Genomic DNA, 20973 nt, shown 5'->3' with positions numbered 1-20973 from the left:
AATTCCCAGGCTATTTCTTCCCACACTATTTACTTCCCTAGACCCCTGTCTAGCAGGGTGACTGACGTAATCCCCAGGGTTTCTCCCATCCAGTCGTCAACGTTCCTTTTGAAGAGGACCAAAGAGGCACTCTGCTTGACTTGTATGGGCACCCATCGTCGGCAGTTTTGGACCTCAACGGTCTGTCTCTGTCTTTATCTTTGCATTTTTTCAGAATTCCGGTAGTTGGATGGCTAATCGACAACATTTCTGGATAATTAAACTGAGAACCGAAATATTTAGAGGAGAAAATATACCAACAACAGATAGTGTGCTGATTAGATAAAGCACAAAACCGACAGCAAGGTACGTCGTGGTCAGGGCCTAGGCAAGGAATGCAGTACGAATAAAAATCTTTGTGGTATTTGCTGTCCACAAGTAATGCAATTATTAACTTTTACTGACATTGGTATGGAGCAAGAAAAAGCTTCCCCAGCGGGGTACTTAGCTTTAGTTGAAGACTTTGGTTCTGAAACTCAAAAATGAAAATTCCAGGAGTCAGCCGACCAGCACTTGCGAACTACTTCTGCTTTGGGCACCGCACGGCAAGAAAGACTGATGTAATGGCGTTGGCTGCATGTTTTATATCCCTGGCGACCTGACGTCATGGAAGAAGGGACAGCAACTGATGCAGGACCCAAGACTTTGTTTATCAGGCCGACTGAGGGCTACCTGCTGGCAGATAACCCAAATGTAATGACTGCAACAGTGAAACATGAAGAACATCCAGGACTGCAACAGTGAATACACTCGAACATCTACATTTATTGTAAGTGTACACAACTGTACTATCTTGTTTGTGTTTCACTGTTGCAGTAATCACATTTGGGTAGATTCCCAAAGCTGAGGAAATGGGTGAAGGCAGTCAAGGAAACTAGGGGCTGGCAAAGGTGCCCTGCGAGACTGCAGAGGCAAACCCTGCCCTGGCTTTGGAGAAGAGAGGGAGGTGGTAAGGCTTGGTAAAAGTGTGAACAGATGTGCAGGTGGCAGCCTCAAGGATGTCCCTGGTGGGGACTCTTCTTAGGAAAGCTGCAGAGGCAGCTCTGGTTAGAGTGTGTCCCGACCCTCTTGGGGGGGAGGCTTTCCATGCTGTTTGCAGCAGAAATGGATGCAGTGTGCTATCCATTTGGAAATGGTTTACTTGGAGATGGCTTTGCCTTCTGCCCCTGTAATAAAGCTAACCAGCAATTGGTCAGACTTTCTGAAGGATTTAGTCCTGTCCAGATAAAATCTGAGCTGTCTGTGCACATTTAGAGAGTGAAGAATCCTTCCCCCTTGTTCTGGGAATAAGGGAAGAAGGTGGGCAGATAAATGGATTGGTTAAGAGCCACACTGGACACCACCTTGGGCATGAAGGATAGGTTAGTTCTAAGGGATACCCTGTCTGCATGGAAGATGATGAAGGGTTCCACAGCCATGAGTGCTTGCAGCTCAGAGACACTTCTGGCTGAAGTGATGGCCATAAGGAAAACTGTTTTCCATGAGAGAAATGTTGGCTCTGCAGAAGAAGCTGGTTCAAAAGGGGGCAGGTTGAGCTTTTCCAAGACAAAGTTAAAGTCCCAAGCTGGTATCGGTGCCCTTCTGGGGGGCCTTAAGTTGTTACCCCCTCTGAGGAACTGTTTGATCAAATGGTGTGAGAAAAGGGGCTGCTCAGCAGGAAAATGTGCAGAAATAGCAAAGGCATGAATTTTTATAGAGGAGAAACTATTGTGTAGTAGGGTCAGCTAAGTAATCCAGAATTAGAGGGATGAAGGGCTGTGCCGTATCGGCTCCCGTAGCCTGGATCCATGTGCAGAACCTTTTCCATTTATCTGGATAAGACTTCCTGGTGCTAGGACGTCTGGCCTCACAGATAACATCCAGAACCTGTTTACTTAGAAAGGCAGATTGGTTCGGGGTTAGGGAATAAGCCAAGCTGCCAAATTGAGTGTCTGCAATTTGGGATGCATGAATTACCCTTCCCTCTGGGTCAGGAGGTTTGGAATCTGTGGAAGATGCCATGGAGGCAGCAAGGGGGTACCAGTGTTGTCAGGGCCAGTCTGGAGCTATAAGAATGGTTCTTGGTTTTTCCTCCCTTATTTTGAGCAGTACCCTTGGGATGAGAGGTAGGGGAGGAAAGGCACAGACCAACAGATTGACCCAGGGAAATGACAGGGCATCCACTTCCAAGCCATGCAGTGATGCTCCCTGGTACAGAATTTGCTGAGCTGATGGTTGATGTGGAAGGCAAAGAGGTCGACCTTCATGGTTCCCCATTTCTGAGTTATTAGGGTGAAGGTACTTCTGTTGAGTTTCCACTTGTGTGGGTCCAGAAGGTTTCTGCTTAATTGGTCTGCCAGAGAGTTGAGACAGCCTGGTAGGAATTGTGCTAATATGTGTAGTTGCATGGAAGAGGCTGTGAGCCAAAGGGTCATGGCCAGCCTGCATAGAGGGTAGGAGTGAGTCCCTTCCTGCTTGTTTATGTACCACATCACAGTGGTGCTGTCTGTTCTGATCAGGAAAACCCCTGGAGAGAGAAGGGGTTTGAAAGCTATCAAGGCGTGCTGCACAGCCATCTCTTTTTGACTGATGTGCATAGCGATTTCCTGAGGGCTCCACTGGCCCTGTATGCACCTGCCATCCAGGTGTGTACCCCAAGCGTAGTCTGATGCATCTGTGGTGAGGGTCTGGGTGGCAGGGGGTGGGGAGTAGGGCAGTCCCTTGTTGCAGGAGCATGCTGTTGCCCACCAAAGAAATTTATTTCTGAGGCAAGGAATTATAGGCAGAAGAGTTTCCAGGTCTTGAGAGTGTTGACACTAAAGGCTCTTTAGGTACCAATGAAGTTTCCTCATGTGCAGTACGGCACATAGAGTCAGTAGTATGCAAGATTATATGAACCCCAGAGCTTGCAGGATCTTCCTTGCAGATAGCTCGGGCCTGGTGGCTAGTTGAGAAAAGTAAGTTGTCAGGAAAATTTGTTTCTCTGGAGTAAGGAATGCCATATGGGATGCTGTGTCCAGACTTGCTCCCAGGAAGATTATCCTTTAGGTGGGCACCTGTTTGGATTTCTTTTCATTGATTGTGAATCCTAGGGAGGTTAATAGTGTCTTTACAAGGGCCAGGTGCTTGAGCAGCTTTTCCTGGGTGTCTGCCTGAATAAGGTGGTCATTTAAGTATGGGTAAATTTGAATATCTCTTAGTCTGCAAAAAGCAATGGCTAGAGCCAGACAGTTTGCGAAAACTCTGGGAGCGGTAGATAAGCCAAAGGGAAGTGCAGGAAAAATGAAAGTGTTGACATCCTGCCCTGAAACGAAGATATTTCCTGCATAATTCCCTGATAGGAATATGGAGGTAGGCCTCTTTTAGATCTAGGGTGGCTAGCCAAGCATCCTTGGAGAGCATGGGTAGCAGCTACTGGAGAATGAGCATTCTTAATTTTGGGATCACCAGGAAGGTGTTTAAAATTGATAGATTGAGGATGGGGCACCAGATGCCCTCTTTTCTGGGCACCAGAAAAAGTCTGGAGTAGAAGCCTTGGCCTATATGTTCTGCAGGAATGTGCTCTGCTGCTCTCAGAGAGAAGGGAAAGGATTTTCTTTTGAGCCTCTGCCCACTGATCTGGTGGTAGATCTAGGAACCCTTTTGGGGTTGGAATGGTATGAAAGGAGAATTTGTATCCCTGAGACACGATGTTTAGAACCCATTGGTCCTTGGTTATGGTGGCCCAGGTGCTTGAATGAAATGAGAGTTTTTCTCCTAGGGGTAAGTGAAGGTGGGCAGAGGGGGGAGGAGGAGGGGGAGGTGAGTCATTATGAGTTCTTACCATAAGGGGGAGGCTTAGAACTACCTGGTTTTGAAGTGGAGGTAGTCCACTGCTTAAGATCTCTTCATTCCCTGGGACTACTGTCTGGGTGGTCTGTTTCCACAGGGCCTAGGCTGGGCTGGTTTACTCGGAGCAGGAAAGGGGCAGTGCTTGGAGGCACAATGCCTGCTGAACCTAGGGGGCTGGACTTGTAAGAAATCCTTAACTGTTTCCATAGATTTTGCTTTTTCTTCCACCTTTTTTAATACCTCTTCTGCCTTAGTACCAAATAAGTTATCTTTGTGCAAGGGGGCATCCAACAATTTAGATTTGACATGGTCTGGCAGGGGTTGTTCCTTAAGCCATGCATGTCTTCTAATGACAGATCCAGGGACTGCTGCCCTGCAAGAAGCTTCCAGGGCATCAAAACCACAGTGCAAAGTGTTTAGTTACTTGGCTTGCAGAATGCATTAATTCTTGTAAATCTTTAGATTCTGCCCAAGCAGGAAGGGAAGACATTTTTTGTTTAAGGAGTTCCAGGGTACGTTGCTGAAATGTCAGTATATGGAACTGACAATTTAGTGCCCTGAAAGCAAGAGTAGCTGAGGTGTATACTTTTTTACCCCGTCTGTCCAGTGCTTGGGAATTCCTGTCTGAGGGTGTGGGATTCTTAGCAGAGGTTGCTCTAATTCATTTTGGCCCTTGAGAAATGACCTCAGGGTCAGCTGTTGCATTTTTAAAAAAGATATTTGTGTGAGTCAGGGACACTATAGTACCTGTCAGGTTTTCTGGGAGCAGGAGGTAGGGTGTCAGAAGTCCAGCTGGATTCAAGGAAAACATCATACACAACATCCAGGACTGGGGGGATGGCCAAGGGTCTGTTTTGCAGAAGATCTAAGAATTCCCTGAGTCTCTTTTTAGACTGAGGGTAGTCCTGACTTTCCCCACTGGAAATGCTCCCTTAAAGTATGCAGGGTTCCCCAAAGGTAAAATCCTCTGGGGGAAGAGGCTGACGGAATGAAATCCTCTGCATCAGAATCCTCATAAGTGGAGAGGGGTTGCATGCCTTCATAGATGCATTAGATTCAACTGACTCTTGTTCAGAAAAAAACTACAGGGGACAGATCTCTCTTCCTTTTTGAAGGGGTAGCTTGGCTTCCCCTGATCAGTATGTTAAGGTCTTCCATCATTTTAAGCATTTGAGACTGAGGCAAGGTAGCAGGCACCAGAGAGTGGGTTACCTGTTTCTTGGGTGTAATTCGAACTCTGGGCCTAAGAAATTTGGTTGTTTTTGAAAGAACAGTAGTCGTGAAAGAAAACGTTGGTTTGTGTCAAGATTCGGTAGTGCAAAGGACTTCCTCGGAAGCCGGTGCCTGCTAAGTGGCTCCGGACCCATCCAAGGTAGAGACTACCGCAGGATCCTTAGTCGAAGAAGAGTTTTGCAGCATACTGGACTCCGAAAGGGTCTCAGCAGCGGCCTGCGAATCAACAGAAGTGGACATCAAGGGCTGCAAAAGCACCTTACTGAGTACCGGAGGACTGACGACTAGCTTAACGGAAGCATCGTCGGTAGGTTTGGACCTGTGCGGTCTGTCTTTATCTTTACGTTTTTTCGGAAAATCTGCTGTTGGATGGCTTACTGAAGCCATATCGGAATTCGAAGACTGTAAACGAAAGTATCTAGCTACAATAAGGGCCGGATGATGGATAGTTCTGGCGTTGAACAAAGCACAGAAGCGACAACGGAGAAACGTCGTGGTCTGGGTATAAACAAGTGATGCAGTAAGAGTGGAAGTCTCAGTGTGGTATTTGCTTTCCACATTTGAGACAATTGTGAACTTTTTCTGACCGGTTAGTGCAAGAAAAAAGGATCCCCAATGGGGTACTTCGCTTTAGAAGACTTCAACTTCAATTCGGAAATGAAAACTCTGGTAGCGGCCGACCGGCACTCATGCGAACTGCTTCTGCTTTGGGCCCCATGACAAGAAAGAAAGACTGATGTAATGGCGTCGGCTGCCTTACTTTATACTACTGATGACCTGATGTCAATCCTCAAGTGACAGCAACTGACGCAGAAATACTAAGCCTCTGACATTCGGGCCGGCCAAGGGCTACCCTGGTAGGGATAAAGTACAGTTGTGTACACTTACCATAAATGTAGATGTTCGAGTGTATTCACTGTTGCAGTCATCACATTTGAGTAATCCTGCTGGCAGGTTGCCCTCAGTCAGCCTGAATTCCAAAGTCTTGGGTCCTGCTTCGGCTGCTGTCGCCCCTTCCCTGATGGGTATAAAAGAAGCAGCCGAGGCCATTTTCTTCATTTTTTTTTGCCCCAGATGTCAGGTGCCCCCTAAAAGGGTAGCCAAAATTTATAGATATGTATAAAATTATATGCTCCAATATAAAGTATACCTTCATCTACAAGCAAATACACCACATAGGTTGTATAAAATAGAGAAGGAAAGATAAGTTCCAGCAGGAAAAAGGGGGATGGCGGGTGGGTAACCTGGACTGCAACAGTGAATACACTCGAGCATCTACATTTATGGTAAGTGTACACAACTGTACTATGTTCTTCGTGTTTCACTGTTGCAGTCATTAAATTTGGGAAGAGTCCCAAAGCTATGGTTGGGAAGCTGGAGCTATACAGCATTAGGAGCGGCTATGTGGCCCTGCAGAACTGCTGTGGCAAAGCCTGCCCAGGATTTAGTGTAGAGTGGCAGATGATAGTGCTTTGTAAAGGTGTGCACTGAACTCCAAGTAGCAGCCTCTAAAATGTTTTTGGCTGGTACTCCCCCTGAGGGAGGCTGCTGAAGTGGCTGCAGCTCTGGTTGAATGTGGCTTAATGCCCTTAGTCACTGGCTTGCCATGCTGTGAATAGCAGAAACGAATGCAGTGGCCTATCCACTTTGAAATAAGTCTGCTTTGAGATGGCCTTTCCTTGTGATCCTGCAGCATATGCCACTAGTAATTGCTCTGTCCTTCTGAAAACCTTGGTTCTGTCCAAGTAGAATCTAAGCTGTCTGTGTACATCCAAAGAATGCAGAATTATCTCCCCCTTGTTCTGTGGATTTGGATAAAAAGCTGGCAGATGAATAGTTTGGTTAAGAGCCACAGTGAACACCACCTTAGGCATAAATGTTGGGTATGTCCTCAGAGAAACCCTGTCTGGATAAAAAATGATAAAAGGTTCCACAGCCATGAGTGCCTGTAGCTCTGAAACTCATCTTGCAGAAGTTATTACTAGGAACATAGCTGTTTTCCAAGATAAAAACTTTATATTAGCAGTAGCAGCTGGCTCAAAAGGAGGCAGGATGAGTTTTTCCAAGACACAGTTGAGGTCCCATGCAGGTATTGGCATTCTCCTTGGAGGCCTTAAGTTTTTGGCTCCTCTGAAGTACTGCCTTAACAAAGGGTGAGAGAAGATTAGTGGCTCTGTATTGTAATGAGCTGAAATGGCAGCGGCATGAATTTCAATTGATGAAAAAGATAGGCCTTTGTCCAGCATCTCAGTTAAGTATTGCAAAATCTGAGGAATATTTGGTACAGCTGTATCAGTTCCTTGTGCCTGGTTCCAAGCACAGAATCTCTTTCATTTTCCAGCATAAGATTTTCTAGTACTAGGCCTTCTGGCTTCAAAAATGACATCCATCACAGCTTTAGTGAGAGATGTGTTTTGTATGACTACATTATATCCACCATGCGACCAGGTTTAAGGTCCTGAGTTGGCAGTGCAGGATCTAATTGTTTTGCTGGGACAGTAGATGAGGTATTTGAGGTAAGGTCCAAGCTGGGCATTGAGACAAGTTCCTTAGGATTGGGTACCAGTACTGGCAGGGCCAGTCTGGGGCAATCAGTATCATCTTTGGCTTCTCTTGTCTGACCTTTAGGAGTACCTTGGGGATGAGAGGCAGTGGAGGAAAGGCATATACTGATAGGTTTTTCCAGCTGAAAGATAGGACGTCCACTTTCCATGCTCGTCTGTGATAAGTCCTTGTGCAGAATCTTTTTAGTTGGTAGTTAAGAGGAGAGGCAAATAGATCTATGTCCGGGCATCCCCATTTCCTTGTTATCGTGCTTAAGACTTGTGGATCCAGCTGCCACTCGTGGGGATCAATGAGGTTTCTGCTTAGTTCGTCTGCCAGAGTATTTTTCTTTCCTGGCAGGAATTGTGCCTGCAGATGTACTTGGTAAGTCAATGCTGTGTCCCACAAAGTCATGGCTAGTCTGCAAAGAGGGTAAGAACATGTGCCCCCCTGCTTGTTTATATACCACATGACCATGGTGTTGTCTGTCTTTATCAGTAGTTGTCCCGGATGAAGTAGGTCCTTGAAGGCTGTCAGAGCATTTTGAACAGCTAGCATCTCTTTTTGATTGATATGTAGATGTACTTGGTTTGAGGACTATGTGCCCTGAATGCATCTTCCTGCCATGTGGGGCCCCCCAGGCATAAGCTGATGCATCTGTTGTTAGTGTTTGCCTGGCTGGGGGTAATGTGAATGGCTGTCCCTTGTTCTGGTGACAAACCTTCGCCCACCATCGAAACTCCTGTTGCAGGCAGGGAATGAGAGTAATCATTGTTTCCAGGCTGTGGCAATGTTGAGTCCAAACACTTAAGTAACATTGAAGTTTCCTCATATGCAGTCTTGCATATGGAATTAGTAGGATGCAGGATGCCATGAAGCCCAAAGCCTGCAGAATTTTTCTTGCCGATAACTGGGCCTTTGTTGCCAACATTTTGAAATAGGTAGCCAGTTGCCTTTGTTTGCCTGGCGTGAGATAAGCCATCTGGGCAGTTGTATTTAAGCTTGCACCCAGGAACATTATCTCTTGAGAGGGTACTAGTTTTGATTTCTTTTCGTTAACTGTGTACCCTAGGCATGTTAAAAGTCGCTTTACAAACGCCAGATGCTGTAGTAGAATGTCCTTGTTCTCTGCTTGAATGAGGCAGTCATCCAAGTAAGGATACATTTGTATTCCTCTTTGTCTGCAGAAAGCAATTACTGGTGCCAGGCACTTTGTAACCCTGAGCACAGTAGATAAGCCAAAGGCAGTGCAGAGAATTGGTAATGGTTTGAGTCAGCCTTGAATCAGAGGAACCTTCTACATGACTGTCTGATTGGGACATGCAGGTATGCCTCTTTTAGATCTAAAGTCACAAGCCAAGCCTTGCTGCCCAGCATGGGCAGAAGCTACTGTAAGATAAACATCTTGAATTTTGGAATATCCAGGAAAGTGTTTAGAATAGATAGGTCCAATATTGGTCTCCACGCTTTGTCCTTTCTGGGTACCAAGAACAGTCTTGAGTAAAATCCTTGTCCCTGTTCTTGCTGTGGCACTTGTTGAATAGCCCCCATGTGCATGAGAGATGAGACTTGTTTTTGAGCCTCTGCCCATTGATTTTTTTTGGCAGGTCTGGCCAACCGTTTGCAGGGTATGGAAGTGAAACTTGTAGCCTTGTGACACTATGTCTAGAACTCATTTGTCCTGGGTTATAATGTGCCAATTTTGAGAAAAAAGTGCTAGTTTTCCCCCTAAATGTGCTGTCAGAAGATAAGTGCTTGGTGCAGGCAGGGGGAAGTCATTGGGACTGTTTCCTGTATGGCTGTGATTTGTCTTCTCTACTTTTGGAGGTAGAAGCACCCCATTGTTTAGACCTGTACGAACCTTGGGGCTGGGATCTGCCTCTAGGGCATCTGGATCTGCCCCTTTGCGGTCTGTCTGACACTGGAAAGGACCAATTCTTTGTAGGCCAGTGTCTGCTAAATCTAGCAAGCTGTACCTGTAAGAAATCCTTGACTGTCTGCATAGATTTAGCTTTGTCCTCCATTTTTCTTCAACACCTCTTCTGCCTTAACACCAAACAAGGTATCATGCTGTAATGGAGCATCTAATAATTTTGCTTTGACATGATCAGGCAGATTTTGTTCCTTTAACCAAGCATGCCTCCTAATGACAGAACCCCTAACAACGGTCCTGCAGGAGGTCTCCAGAGAATCAAAACCACATTGCAAAGTATGCTTTCCAACTTGTTCAGCTGCATGTAATAAATCCTGCATTTCTTTGTTTTCTGCACATTCAGAATTTATCAACATTTTCTATTTAAGCAATGCCATGACATGTTGCTGATATTTGAGCATATGAAACTGACAGTTTATGGCCCTTATAGCCAAGGCAGCAGAAGTGTAAACATTTTTTCCCCATCTGTCCAGTGCCCTAGAATCTCTGTCAGAGGGGGTAGGATTTTTTGCAGTGGAAGCCTTGACCTCTTTGGGACCCTGAGAGATAGTTTCTGGGTCTGCAGCAGGGTTTTTGAAAAGGAATTTATGAGACTCAGGAACCCTGTAGTATCTGTTCTGCTTAACAGGAGCTTGAGGTAAGGAGTCAGACTAGACTATGAAAATACATCATCTACAATGTCGAATACAGGTGGAATAGCTAGGGGCCTGTGTTGTGGTAGTAAAAGGAAATCTCTCAGCCTTTTCCTAGCTCTCCCAGTGGAAATGCTCCCTCATGGTATGCTAGGTTTCCCCAAAAGAGTAGTCCTCAGGAGGAGAGGCTGAAGGGATAGATTCTTCAGCATCAGAATCCTTATAGGGAGGAAGGGAGTATTCCTGATCAGAAGAGGAATCAGATGAAATGGAAACCTGTTCTGAAGATTCATAGTCTGTCTCTTGCCTAGGCCTCTTATCAGGAGGGGGATGGGAACTTCTGATCAAAGTAATTAAGCCTTCGGTCATTTTGAGCATCTGTTTTTTGGGCATGGAGGCCTGTCCATGAGGCTGTTGTACTTGTTTCTTTGTCTTTAAAGGTGCTTTAGTCCTTGAAGCTGAAGTAATTTTAATCTATAATTGTGTAGGAAGCCGATGCCTGCTCAGCGGCTCCGGACCCATCTGAGGGAATAGTCTCCGAGGGTCCAATACCTTGAGTTTCCAGCGGCCTAGTCGACTCCATGTGGAGTCGGTAGCAGCCTGCGGCTTTAAAGTAGCAGGCGTCAGGGGCTGTGAAGGCGCCTCACTGAGAACTGGCGACTGGCTTAGAAGAAGCCTCGTCGTCTGTTTTGGACCTTGGTTGCCTGTCTTTCTTTTTCTTTACTTTTCTTGTGAACTCCGGTAGTCAGATGGCTATCCGACATCATATAATTAAATCTTCTTCCAAAATAGCGTAATGCAAAATCGTACCGACGCTTAATAGTGCGTTGGTTAATTCTAGCACAAAACCGGCAACGTTGTGGTCAGGACCTAGACAAGGAATACAGTAAGAATGAAAGTCCTTATGAGGTACTTGCTTCCCACAAGAAATACAATTATTAACTTTTTCTGACATCGGTCTGGAGCAAGAAAAAAGTTTCCCCAACGGGGTACTTGGCTTTTAACGAAGACTTTGGATCGGAAATTCGAACATGAAAATCTCAGGAGTCGGCCGACCAGCACTTGTGAACTGCTTCTGCTTCGGGCATCGCGCGGCAAGAAAGACTGAAGAAAATGGCGTCGGCTGCTTCTTTTATACCCCTGATGGCCTGACGTCAAGGAAGTGGCGACAGCAGCCGACGCAGGACCCAAGACTTTGGAATTCAGGCCGACTGAGGGCAACCTGCCAGCAGGATTACACAAATGTAATGACTGCAACAGTGAAACATGAAGTGCATCCCTAATGTGATGACTGCAACAGTGAACACACAAAGAACATCTGTCTAGCTCATATACAAGCCATGCCATCCCTACACAGCATGTTATCTTAACACCAAATTCAATTTGTTTTTTTCTTTTGGATTTTTTTTTTTTTTAAATGCCAACATTAAGCATCCCACTGTACATTGCTGTTTTGCTATGTCTGATGGTCTCCTGTGCTTCACTGAATGAGTAACTGCAGTCCATCACCAATAAGTGCATAAAGTTTTAACACCTAATCTTGGGGGTGACAGCCACGTAAATTGAAAAGTAATACTTGCTGCACTAGTTCACAAGAACACCCTGAATCCTTGACTTCAGAAAGGTGTGAAGAGACTGATAGGAATGGGGAAGAACATATGACGAGCTGGACACCATCTTGAAACATCACAAACTAATACAACAAATACATTTGCAGTAACTATCTCAAGGTTTTAGCTATTGTTCTATGGCAAATGCAAAGTTGACAAGGTCTGAGCAAAGGCAACATGCAATGATAACCTAAAAAAAAAAGTCTCTTATACAAACATGCTCCTAAAAGATAGTCAATACATTCACACAAAACATAAAACAACAGCATGCAGTTCTAAACACTGAAAATAAATAGCAACACCACAATAACCTGTTAAAAAAAATTCCATATCCAATCTCAATTCCACTGTCTCAAAACATACCTGCATGCAACAGTTTGTTAAAAACTACATAAAATACATTACATTTCAGAGGCAGGAAATTCTAAAACAGATAAAGAGTTTTGCAATAATATAAAAAAAGAATTGCATACTGAAATGATGTAGAAATGCACAATGCAAGCATCACAAGAGACCAAGCATGCAAACAAAGTGAACAAGCACTAAGGTAAATAAAAGGTAGAGGCAGCCTCATGGCCTACACAACAAAGAGGAAAAATAGATACCTTAGAACCTCTGAGAGAGAGGAGTCACTGTCATCAGACCTGGGGACAGAAAATTAGCAGGATTATGGGAGTAAAAATGAATACACCAGCAAGAGAACATTCAGACGGGTTAGAGTTGTTAAAGCCACTGTGTATAAAGACATGCCATGCTAAGGGTTAGCTCTGTAATTGTATGCCTTCCAGAAGGAAAAAAATGCACATTAGTTTTATCAGTCATGTGAGTCATGCTCAGCCCCAGTGCTGTGTGTCATTTCACAGTTAGCCATACTTCCTGTGTGCCCAGCAAAGTATCACACTACAGTCCCAGTCTGGGATATTACTCTTGCAAAACCGCTAGTCTGAAAGTCAGCTGTCTAGTCTGAAAGCCGTGTGCCCATCCATTCATTCTTCTCATCAACTTCCATGCACATGTACCGACACATAGTGAGAGCACCCTTTTGTCCAAACCTTGTGCTCCATCTTCCTACACTTTCCTTTTCTCCAAGTTAACTGTACTACTGGCAAAGGTGAATGTCAGGGTTCCAGTTATATGGCACTTGCAAAGACATCACACAGGCAGAGAGCACTACATGAGTAAGTAACTCCTCCTTCACTACATAAGGAGCAGCTTTCAGTTAAAACCTGTCCACATGCGACCCTTTCATGAAGTGGTGGTACACATCTAGAATCCAGGCTCCGAAACAGGATAAGCGACCTTGTTTTACAATTCTCTAGTAAAACCATGTGAAAGCATTACTCTTCTAACTTTAACAGCAATCATAGTATGTTTAAGAACCGGAACAGTTTCCATAAAATGCTACATGAAAATGATGAGCCATAGCTATCTACTCCTTGATCATTAAAATTTTGAAACCTGCAGCTTTAGTGGCACACGTTTTAATATACGGTTTCTTGTCACAGTTCCTCAAAAGCAAACTAGAAAGAAAAATAGACAATATAAAAGAGGGTAAGTAAACAAATTTATTAATAAGCTGCTCTTCCCTCCAAGGAATATCAAATACCATTTCCACTAGAAGTCAAACAATGGTACCTCATACGACAGAAAGATACCTAGGAAGGCAGCAGGCCATGCTCCAGGACTATGCACTGAGCCAAGACATGATAAATGACCATAAAGGATAGGGGAGTCTGCTCTCTGCTACCAAATTACATTAAGGTGCAGTTTTAGTCAGTACACCAAACTGTAAAGTAAATGCTGAAGCCCCGACAGGAGCTTAGACTGTATCAAAGATGCTCACCCTATAAAGTAAAGTACAGCATGAGCTATGGGATTCACAGTGCTGACCTCTTGTGGAGAAATTAGGTTTCCTGGGGTCTGAAATAAACACTAGAGAACTTCTTTCCCAGGACAGGTTCAAGACTGAAACTGTTATGCACACTGCATCCATGTTACGTGGATCCAGGCTAAATGCTGAAGGATAAGTCAAGAGAGAGATTTATTTGTTGCAAATCAGTAGTAAAAGACTACATAACAAACCAAATCATGCTTATTTGAAGTGTATGGTGGTTTTGGTGTATTTAGAGATAAGTCTGTTTCGGTAGTGGGCAACTACATATCCTTTTATGGGTTCCTATGAGTTCATCGACATGTCAAATCACCGACACTCACCTCTTCGACACCAAACCATCGACTTTCATATCATCGACAATTCCGGTAAGCGATCTTCCCCCTTACAGGACCCATGGTAGCGCTTGTTTCTGTGTTACGAGTAGGGTTTACGTGATTCTGTATAATGTACCTTGAAAGTGTTGTTATTTATGTCGCACCAGAGAAACAAGCGCTACCATGGGTCCTGTAAGGGGGAAGATCGCTTACCGGAATTGTCGATAATATGCAAGTCGATGGTTTGGTGTCGAAGAGGTGAGTGTCGGTGATTTGACATGTCGAACTCATAGGAACCCCCTTTTATATATGAAGATCTTTCATGGACAGGAGGGAGGCTCATTATGACAGATTCTCAGAACCTATGTGGTAGGGTTGATAGCACTACTCAGAATAGGAAATGGGCATATTCACAAAAGGAAGCATAAATGCTTACAGGGCAGACCGTAACACTACTGCACAGCTTCACTACACACTACTAAGCTACCAAATAACACAAACATGTTTGCCTGTAGTAGAGTGGTGGTCATTAGGCTCTCCAAACCCAGACAAGGAGTTTGTCCTTGTCATGACTAACAAAAAGCAGAGAAGAGCTTTCAAAGTTCTATGAATATGGTGGTAGCAACAGTGGTACGTGACTGCAATCCAACTGACCTGTACGCTATACTTCTAGCTTCAACTTAAATACTAAGGTAATTCTTGACCACTATTTGTACAGTGAAAACTAACAAAAAATAAACATTCACAGTGATCCTTCTACAGATTTAAACGTTATGCCTAAAAATCAGTGTCCTTACAAAATAAAACTATGATCGTATCTTATGAAATGAAAAATGCTACTAGGAAGGACAGCTGCTCAAGTATACCGAGTACAAAGCTGCTGCACTGCATCGATCACTGGCATCCTTATCTCGGAACATGCGACTCGTTCTTTCATTATGTTCTTCAGCCCTTTGATTTAATATGCATCTGCTAAACATGGCATTCCAAAATACTTTATTTCACTCCTCTAATTTTGAAAAGCCTTTACACTCAATAGCAGCTAAATGAAGCAATCAGTATAACTACTGCTAGTGCTGGACTACAAACTACAAGCAGACTACTGCCCGTCACTTAGCACTGCAGAGCATTAATTCTACAAACTGCTGACAAGCTTCATTCTCAAGTCCAGAGTTCACTTCCTTCATCTTCTGTTTATATGACTCTGAACAAGTCACTTAACCACTTAGTACCCTGTACTGATCTTGAAAAAGGTCCATGTGGAGCACTGCTCTACCCTGTTCAACAACTACAAATTAAACTCAACTTTGGTACATCTATGTTCTAGCTGCAATACAAGTGGTGGGAGGAGAAAGTAAACCCAAGACTCTGCTGCATTGCAGTTTGCAATTCCAATTCCAGCAGGTTTCCTTACCACCTCAATCTGTGCAATTTGTTATTTATATTTTTTTCCACCCCACACCCTGACCTTATCCAATGCCTCCTCTACTGGAATCTAACTGACTTTCATTCCAGGGATATGGGTGCCTGGCAGTCCTGGGCCAAGTGAGAGCCCTACAACTGCATTAGGTTCCACCTTGGAATTCTCACCTTCCTGCTATTCTCCAGTGAGAGCCAAGTGGTAAGGAAAGGACCTGCTTACTGGTCCTGGGAAGGGAGGTCTACTCTATCCCTATTTGCAGCACCTTCTCCAACCCCGCTATTGCTGTCTACAGAGGGGAAGCATAAACTCCATATAGGCTCATAGGTATATACTAAGCCATTGACCACCAGTGCCTTTAGAAGACTAGCCATGCAACCCAACCCAATTGTGTCCCTACATATCAAGGGCATTTATAAGGGGGTGTATGTTAATTAGGAAGTTTCAAGAATTTATGTGAGGGGTTATGTTAGTTTGGGCATTACTGTTTGCCTCCAACAACCTGACACATGGAGGCCATACCCAGGGTGATTTTCTGATTTCGCATTCATTGGTCAAGCTTATGCTTAAATAGGATTACGGATGGATTCTGCTGCACATGGATGAGACACCTGTTCCAGATGAACCACATGTTGAGGTCCCACTGGATTTACTGGCGCCAAGCAGTATAACAGTATAGGCTTGGCTGGCTCAAGCTCAACTGGATACCACCTGGTGCTCCTGCAAAGTATCACTCTTGTAGCAATCTGAAACCAGCTGCCTCACCCCCCCTCCACAGGATGGGTAAGTCAGCAATTGCCCCTTACTCCCATCATCCTTGTCCAGCTGCTAGAGGCACTCAAGCCCCTACTCAAATTCAGGCTGCCCACTGAGTAGTCAGGACTCTCTCTATAGTATGGAATTAGAGGATTTTTAATTTTGTGGTAGCAATTAAAGTATAGTGTACTTAGTCAGTTCTGTTGAGTATTCATATGTGAAAAATAAGCAATATAATGACAGTTGCTTCTGATCATATACATCACACACACATTTATGTATGTTGGACAGATTTATAAACACCAGAGGAATAAATTGCTTATACATTAAAACACTATAAATTATAACAAGCTGTCAACATTAAAGTTATCTAATTTATTTTATACATTTAATATAACTAATGTAGAACTCACTATTTAATGAAAAGGTCAGCTTTACTACAATCAAAAAAACAAGCAGAATTGCAGGAAAAAAATAATAAGCAAAAGAAATCCTACAGTACAGAACAAAGTCCTCAGCAGCTCAGAATTAAAGAGGAACACGTGTAAAACAAACTAAAATAAAACATGTTATTTAATAATGGTTAAGCACTTAATACATAGAACTTTATCAGAACTGATAAAATAACACTCCTTTTGCCTTAAAAAAGAAAGAAAACATTGCCAATTGGTTAAAAATAAATTGCGTACTTATTACTTATATTACACATCAATAACACTGGTAAATACCTAAAAACTACTAAAAACAAATGGAACAATAAAATGAAATTCAGAATAACCTCATATCAAAAAACTTTTACAAGGAAAAAGTGAATAAATAATGCAACATAAATTTATTAAGTTTTCGCTAATCCACAAACAAACTATTTCATATACTAACCCAAGTACCAGTTTTAATATAAAATTTATGTTAAGAATATTTATAAAACAGAAATAAAAATGAAAAGTTAAGGGTTATGAATTCTGGTTTGCTAAAGTCTGTCTGCCCTCGTTTTTAACACTGGTCCTACAGATAACGATTAGTTCACACCATGCAGGTCCGTTGCCCACAGCAACAATTCACGACGTCAGCTCAATTAATCTGAAACCTGAAATAAGATCTGCTAAGATCTGCTAAAAGGTGCAACAGAACTGTAAAGCATTCTCCCAAGGCTTCCATGTCTCTCTGCATATCTGGAATGGTTGGGCTCCTCTCCGTTTACCATATCACTGTAGAACTATCCAGCCTTGTTTATAAATTCCCTGGCTGAAAACGGTCTTGAAACACTGTCAAAACATTGCATACTTGTTATTTTAAAGCAGTGTGAGAAGATTACTCCTGTTGAGTTCAGTCACTCTGAGCTAAATTTGTAGAAGCAGGGTCTCTAAGTATACTCAGTCTGTTGTCAAATATGGCATCTCTGATGGAGAAAGAAGTGATATTCCAATGGCTAAACCTGTTATGTTTGTCCTGACAAGAATGCACTCTTCTTTTTATCCTCAGCTCTTTGACCATCCATTCTGCATCACTGAGGTGAGAGTTGAATGTCAAGAACCATTATTCAGACAGCCATCAAGAGTGGTTTGAATTTTCTACTGTTTTAGTCCCAGTCCTCACTATACAAACCTGCAAGGCACTGGGGAGATGCGTGCAATGGGCTATCCACAGATAACTTCCCTTCATCAATGCAAGGGGTGTTTCCTGAAAATTACCCTGTCCCTCACCACACCCAGTGTGACCCTGGGTGCATGCAATCCCCACCCATTCCCCTAGGAGAGGAAAATGGGCCAGGCCCTTCACCCGGGTCTATATTATACATTCGAAGTTTCAAACCTTCGAACATTATATGTTCGACAACATATGAGCGAAGTTTGAAACATCAAAAATATAACAAAAAATTAAAAATAAAAAGTTACTTCAGTGCTGTGAGCAGGGGGGCAGACCTCCCTGCACCCCCCATACCTCCCGACTTAAAATACCAACTCTGAGATTGCACTTCAGTGCAGAAAGGGGAAATTTTCCCATTCTGTGCCGTACGGAGCCGTTGTTTTTCACCTTTGAACTTTTTAAAGTTCAATTATATGGTGTCGACCATATGACATTCGAACTTTACGACGTTCAAAAAATTAATAGGACCCCTTCACCCCACTCTTGCCCGTTCCCTCCAGTGCTGGAATTGCTTCAAAAGCCCTTACCATGAAGCCACAATAACATTTTACTCTATGCATTCAGGAACGGGAAAAAGTGACATTCCAATGGATAAATCTACTATACCTTTCCACGATAAGAACACAATTTTATGATTTGAGGAACAAGAATCATTTGTACTGTATTCTTGGCCTGACTGCAAAGATTTCAAAATTGTCACTGAACCCACTATGTGAAATTTTGCATGAAGTACAAGAATATCAGCCACCCCCTTATAACCTTTTTTAGGCAATGTCAAATGACAAAACTACCAACAAACAAAAATTACTCAAAGCTACCTTAAGGTGTTACTGCTCAATGCTAGGAACAAGAAACTCAACACCCTGCAAGCTCTTCAACTCTTGGAGAATGTCAACATCTGTGCTGTTAATGACACATGGTTTAAAGCTGCAGAAACTACTCCACCAGTGGAAAGCTATAGTACTTTCCACACATTTAGACTAACAGCAGCACAGATGGGTACTGAAGGTGGTGTGGTCTCAATTTACATTAGCAACAAACTCAGCTCCAGGTTAGTTAAATAGGATGACACACTGGAGTTCATCCACATCCAAGACCACCCCCCCACCCCCCACCCCCCGATGCCATGTCCTCGCTGATGAAGTCAGGCCACAAAGCTGACTCCCTCAAAATAAAAATTAACCTGGAAAACCCAACTAAACATGTAACAGTTAAGAACTATTCTAAAGCAAACTAAATCCTATTAAGCAAAGGTTTGCCAGAATTCCCAGTTGCCTCAAACCCCGAGAACAGACACATAAGCAGAATTATTCACAGAAACCCTGTATAAAAATGTAAATGGCTGCATTGAGGCTGCAGCACCTACCACAAGTAATCCCAGATCAGACACACAAAAAAAACCCCAAAAACAAAACACTGGTAGAATCCTGACCTTAACAAGAAAAAAAAATCATGGCCAAAATCAAAAAGATCAGCTCTCAAAGACAAGAGCTCTCTGATTCAACTAAACAAGAAAATAAGAGGTCTAATAAAGTTCAAGACCAATTACAAAGTCAGAATAGCCTCCCTGGCTATGGACAATTACAAGGCCTTCTTCAGCTATGTCAGGAACCTTAAACGTAACACTCAGCAGTGTGCAGAACTGGTGATAAATGGCACAATTTTCACTGTCCAGGGTGACTTAATGAATCTACTGACTAATAAATTTAGCTTTAACTTCATCCCCTACTCCCCCCCCCCACTCCCCTCATGAAATTCCTTTTAGCAAGCCGCCCCTCCAACTTTAATTGCTTTGGGCTTTTGGTTGGCTGGGGCTTCTTTTTGCAAGGCTGCCAAAAATGATCCTGCTTAAAGAAGTGACATTTGGGAATATGAAGCATTTCTGACACCCCTTGCACTCTGTCATCCCAATGTTTAAGGACCCGGTTAGCTACTGTACCAAATACAATCGGACTTAAGTGGAACATTCAAAATCTCAATTTTAAACTTATCAGAAAGGTTCTGACTGGGAAACCAAGCATACTTCCTTATCCACAAGGATGACTCTGCATTTCTAGCAACAGTATTGGTCCCCAAGGCAATCTAAAGCATGTTTTGACAAATGAGAAACATTGGAAACAACATCTTTGATGCACGTTTACTGCTCAGTAGTTAACAATGCAGCAAATTCAAACTATACGTGCATCTCAACACAAACGTATACATAAAACATTGGTAATTAAACACTTTAAAACCTACCACCCTGGACTAAGCTAGCTTCTATACATGCATCTGAACACAAACGTATACATAAAACATTGGTAATTAAACACTTTAAAACCTACCACCTTGGACTAAGCTAGCTTCTATACATGCATCTGAACACAAACGTATACATAAAACATTGGTAATTAAACGCTTTAAAACCTACCACCCTGGACTAAGCTAGCTTCTATACATGCATCTGAACACAAACGTATACATAAAACATTGGTAATTAAACACTTTAAAACCTACCACCCTGGACTAAGCTAGCTTCTATACATGCATCTGAACACAAACGTATACATAAAACATTGGTAATTAAACACTTTAAAACCTACCACCCTGGACTAAGCTAGCTTCTATACATGCATCTGAACACAAACGTATACATAAAACATTGGTAATTAAACACTTTAAAACCTACCACCCTGGACTAAGCTAGCTTCTCTACATGCATCTGAACACAAACGTATACATAAAACATTGGTAATTAAACACTTTAAAACCTACCACCCTGGACTAAGCTAGCTTCTCTACATGCATCTGAACACAAACGTATACATAAAACATTGGTAATTAAACACTTTAAAACCTACCACCCTGGACTAAGCTAGCTTCTTTCCCTGGGATTCTAGCCACTGTCTACTTTATCTGAAATAACAGGATTTGAAGAAAAAAGTTCTTTTATTAGAAGTAGTAACTGAAAATAAAGGAGCAGAGTTCACAAACAAGGGGACTTGGAGGCCAGGCATAGCTAAGCATACCATGAATTTCTTAAACACATTGTTTTAGACAGACCCTCAATGAACATAGGAGAATTGCAAGTTTCTTAAAACAAATCCTCTTATACTGGGATCAATGGAGGAAAGACCTCCATGTACAGAGCCTCATCTTCCA

The 20973-nt window shown here is 43.0% G+C and overlaps 1 protein-coding gene across 2 annotated transcripts in view; it reads right to left on the bottom strand.

Moving 5' to 3' along the window:
- KIF21B (kinesin family member 21B) overlaps nt 1–20973 on the bottom strand; it is a 1412490-nt gene that overhangs the window by 112818 nt on the left and 1278699 nt on the right. Inside the window, exon 28 of one of the 2 annotated variants that reach the window (XM_044076606.1) lies at nt 12407–12445. The exons of the other annotated variant lie outside the window; for it this stretch is intronic. Coding sequence (XP_043932541.1) covers nt 12407–12445 — 39 coding nt within the window. The remainder of the gene's footprint in view (nt 1–12406; nt 12446–20973) is intronic. 2 annotated transcript variants of the gene reach the window in all.

Source organism: Protopterus annectens, chromosome 7.part0 (assembly GCF_019279795.1).
Source record: "Protopterus annectens isolate FY-2018-M chromosome 7.part0, PAN1.0, whole genome shotgun sequence".
NCBI lineage: Eukaryota > Metazoa > Chordata > Ceratodontiformes > Protopteridae > Protopterus > Protopterus annectens.
Note: the sequence above shows the minus strand (reverse complement) of the source record. Positions and strands in the feature narration are given on the sequence as shown.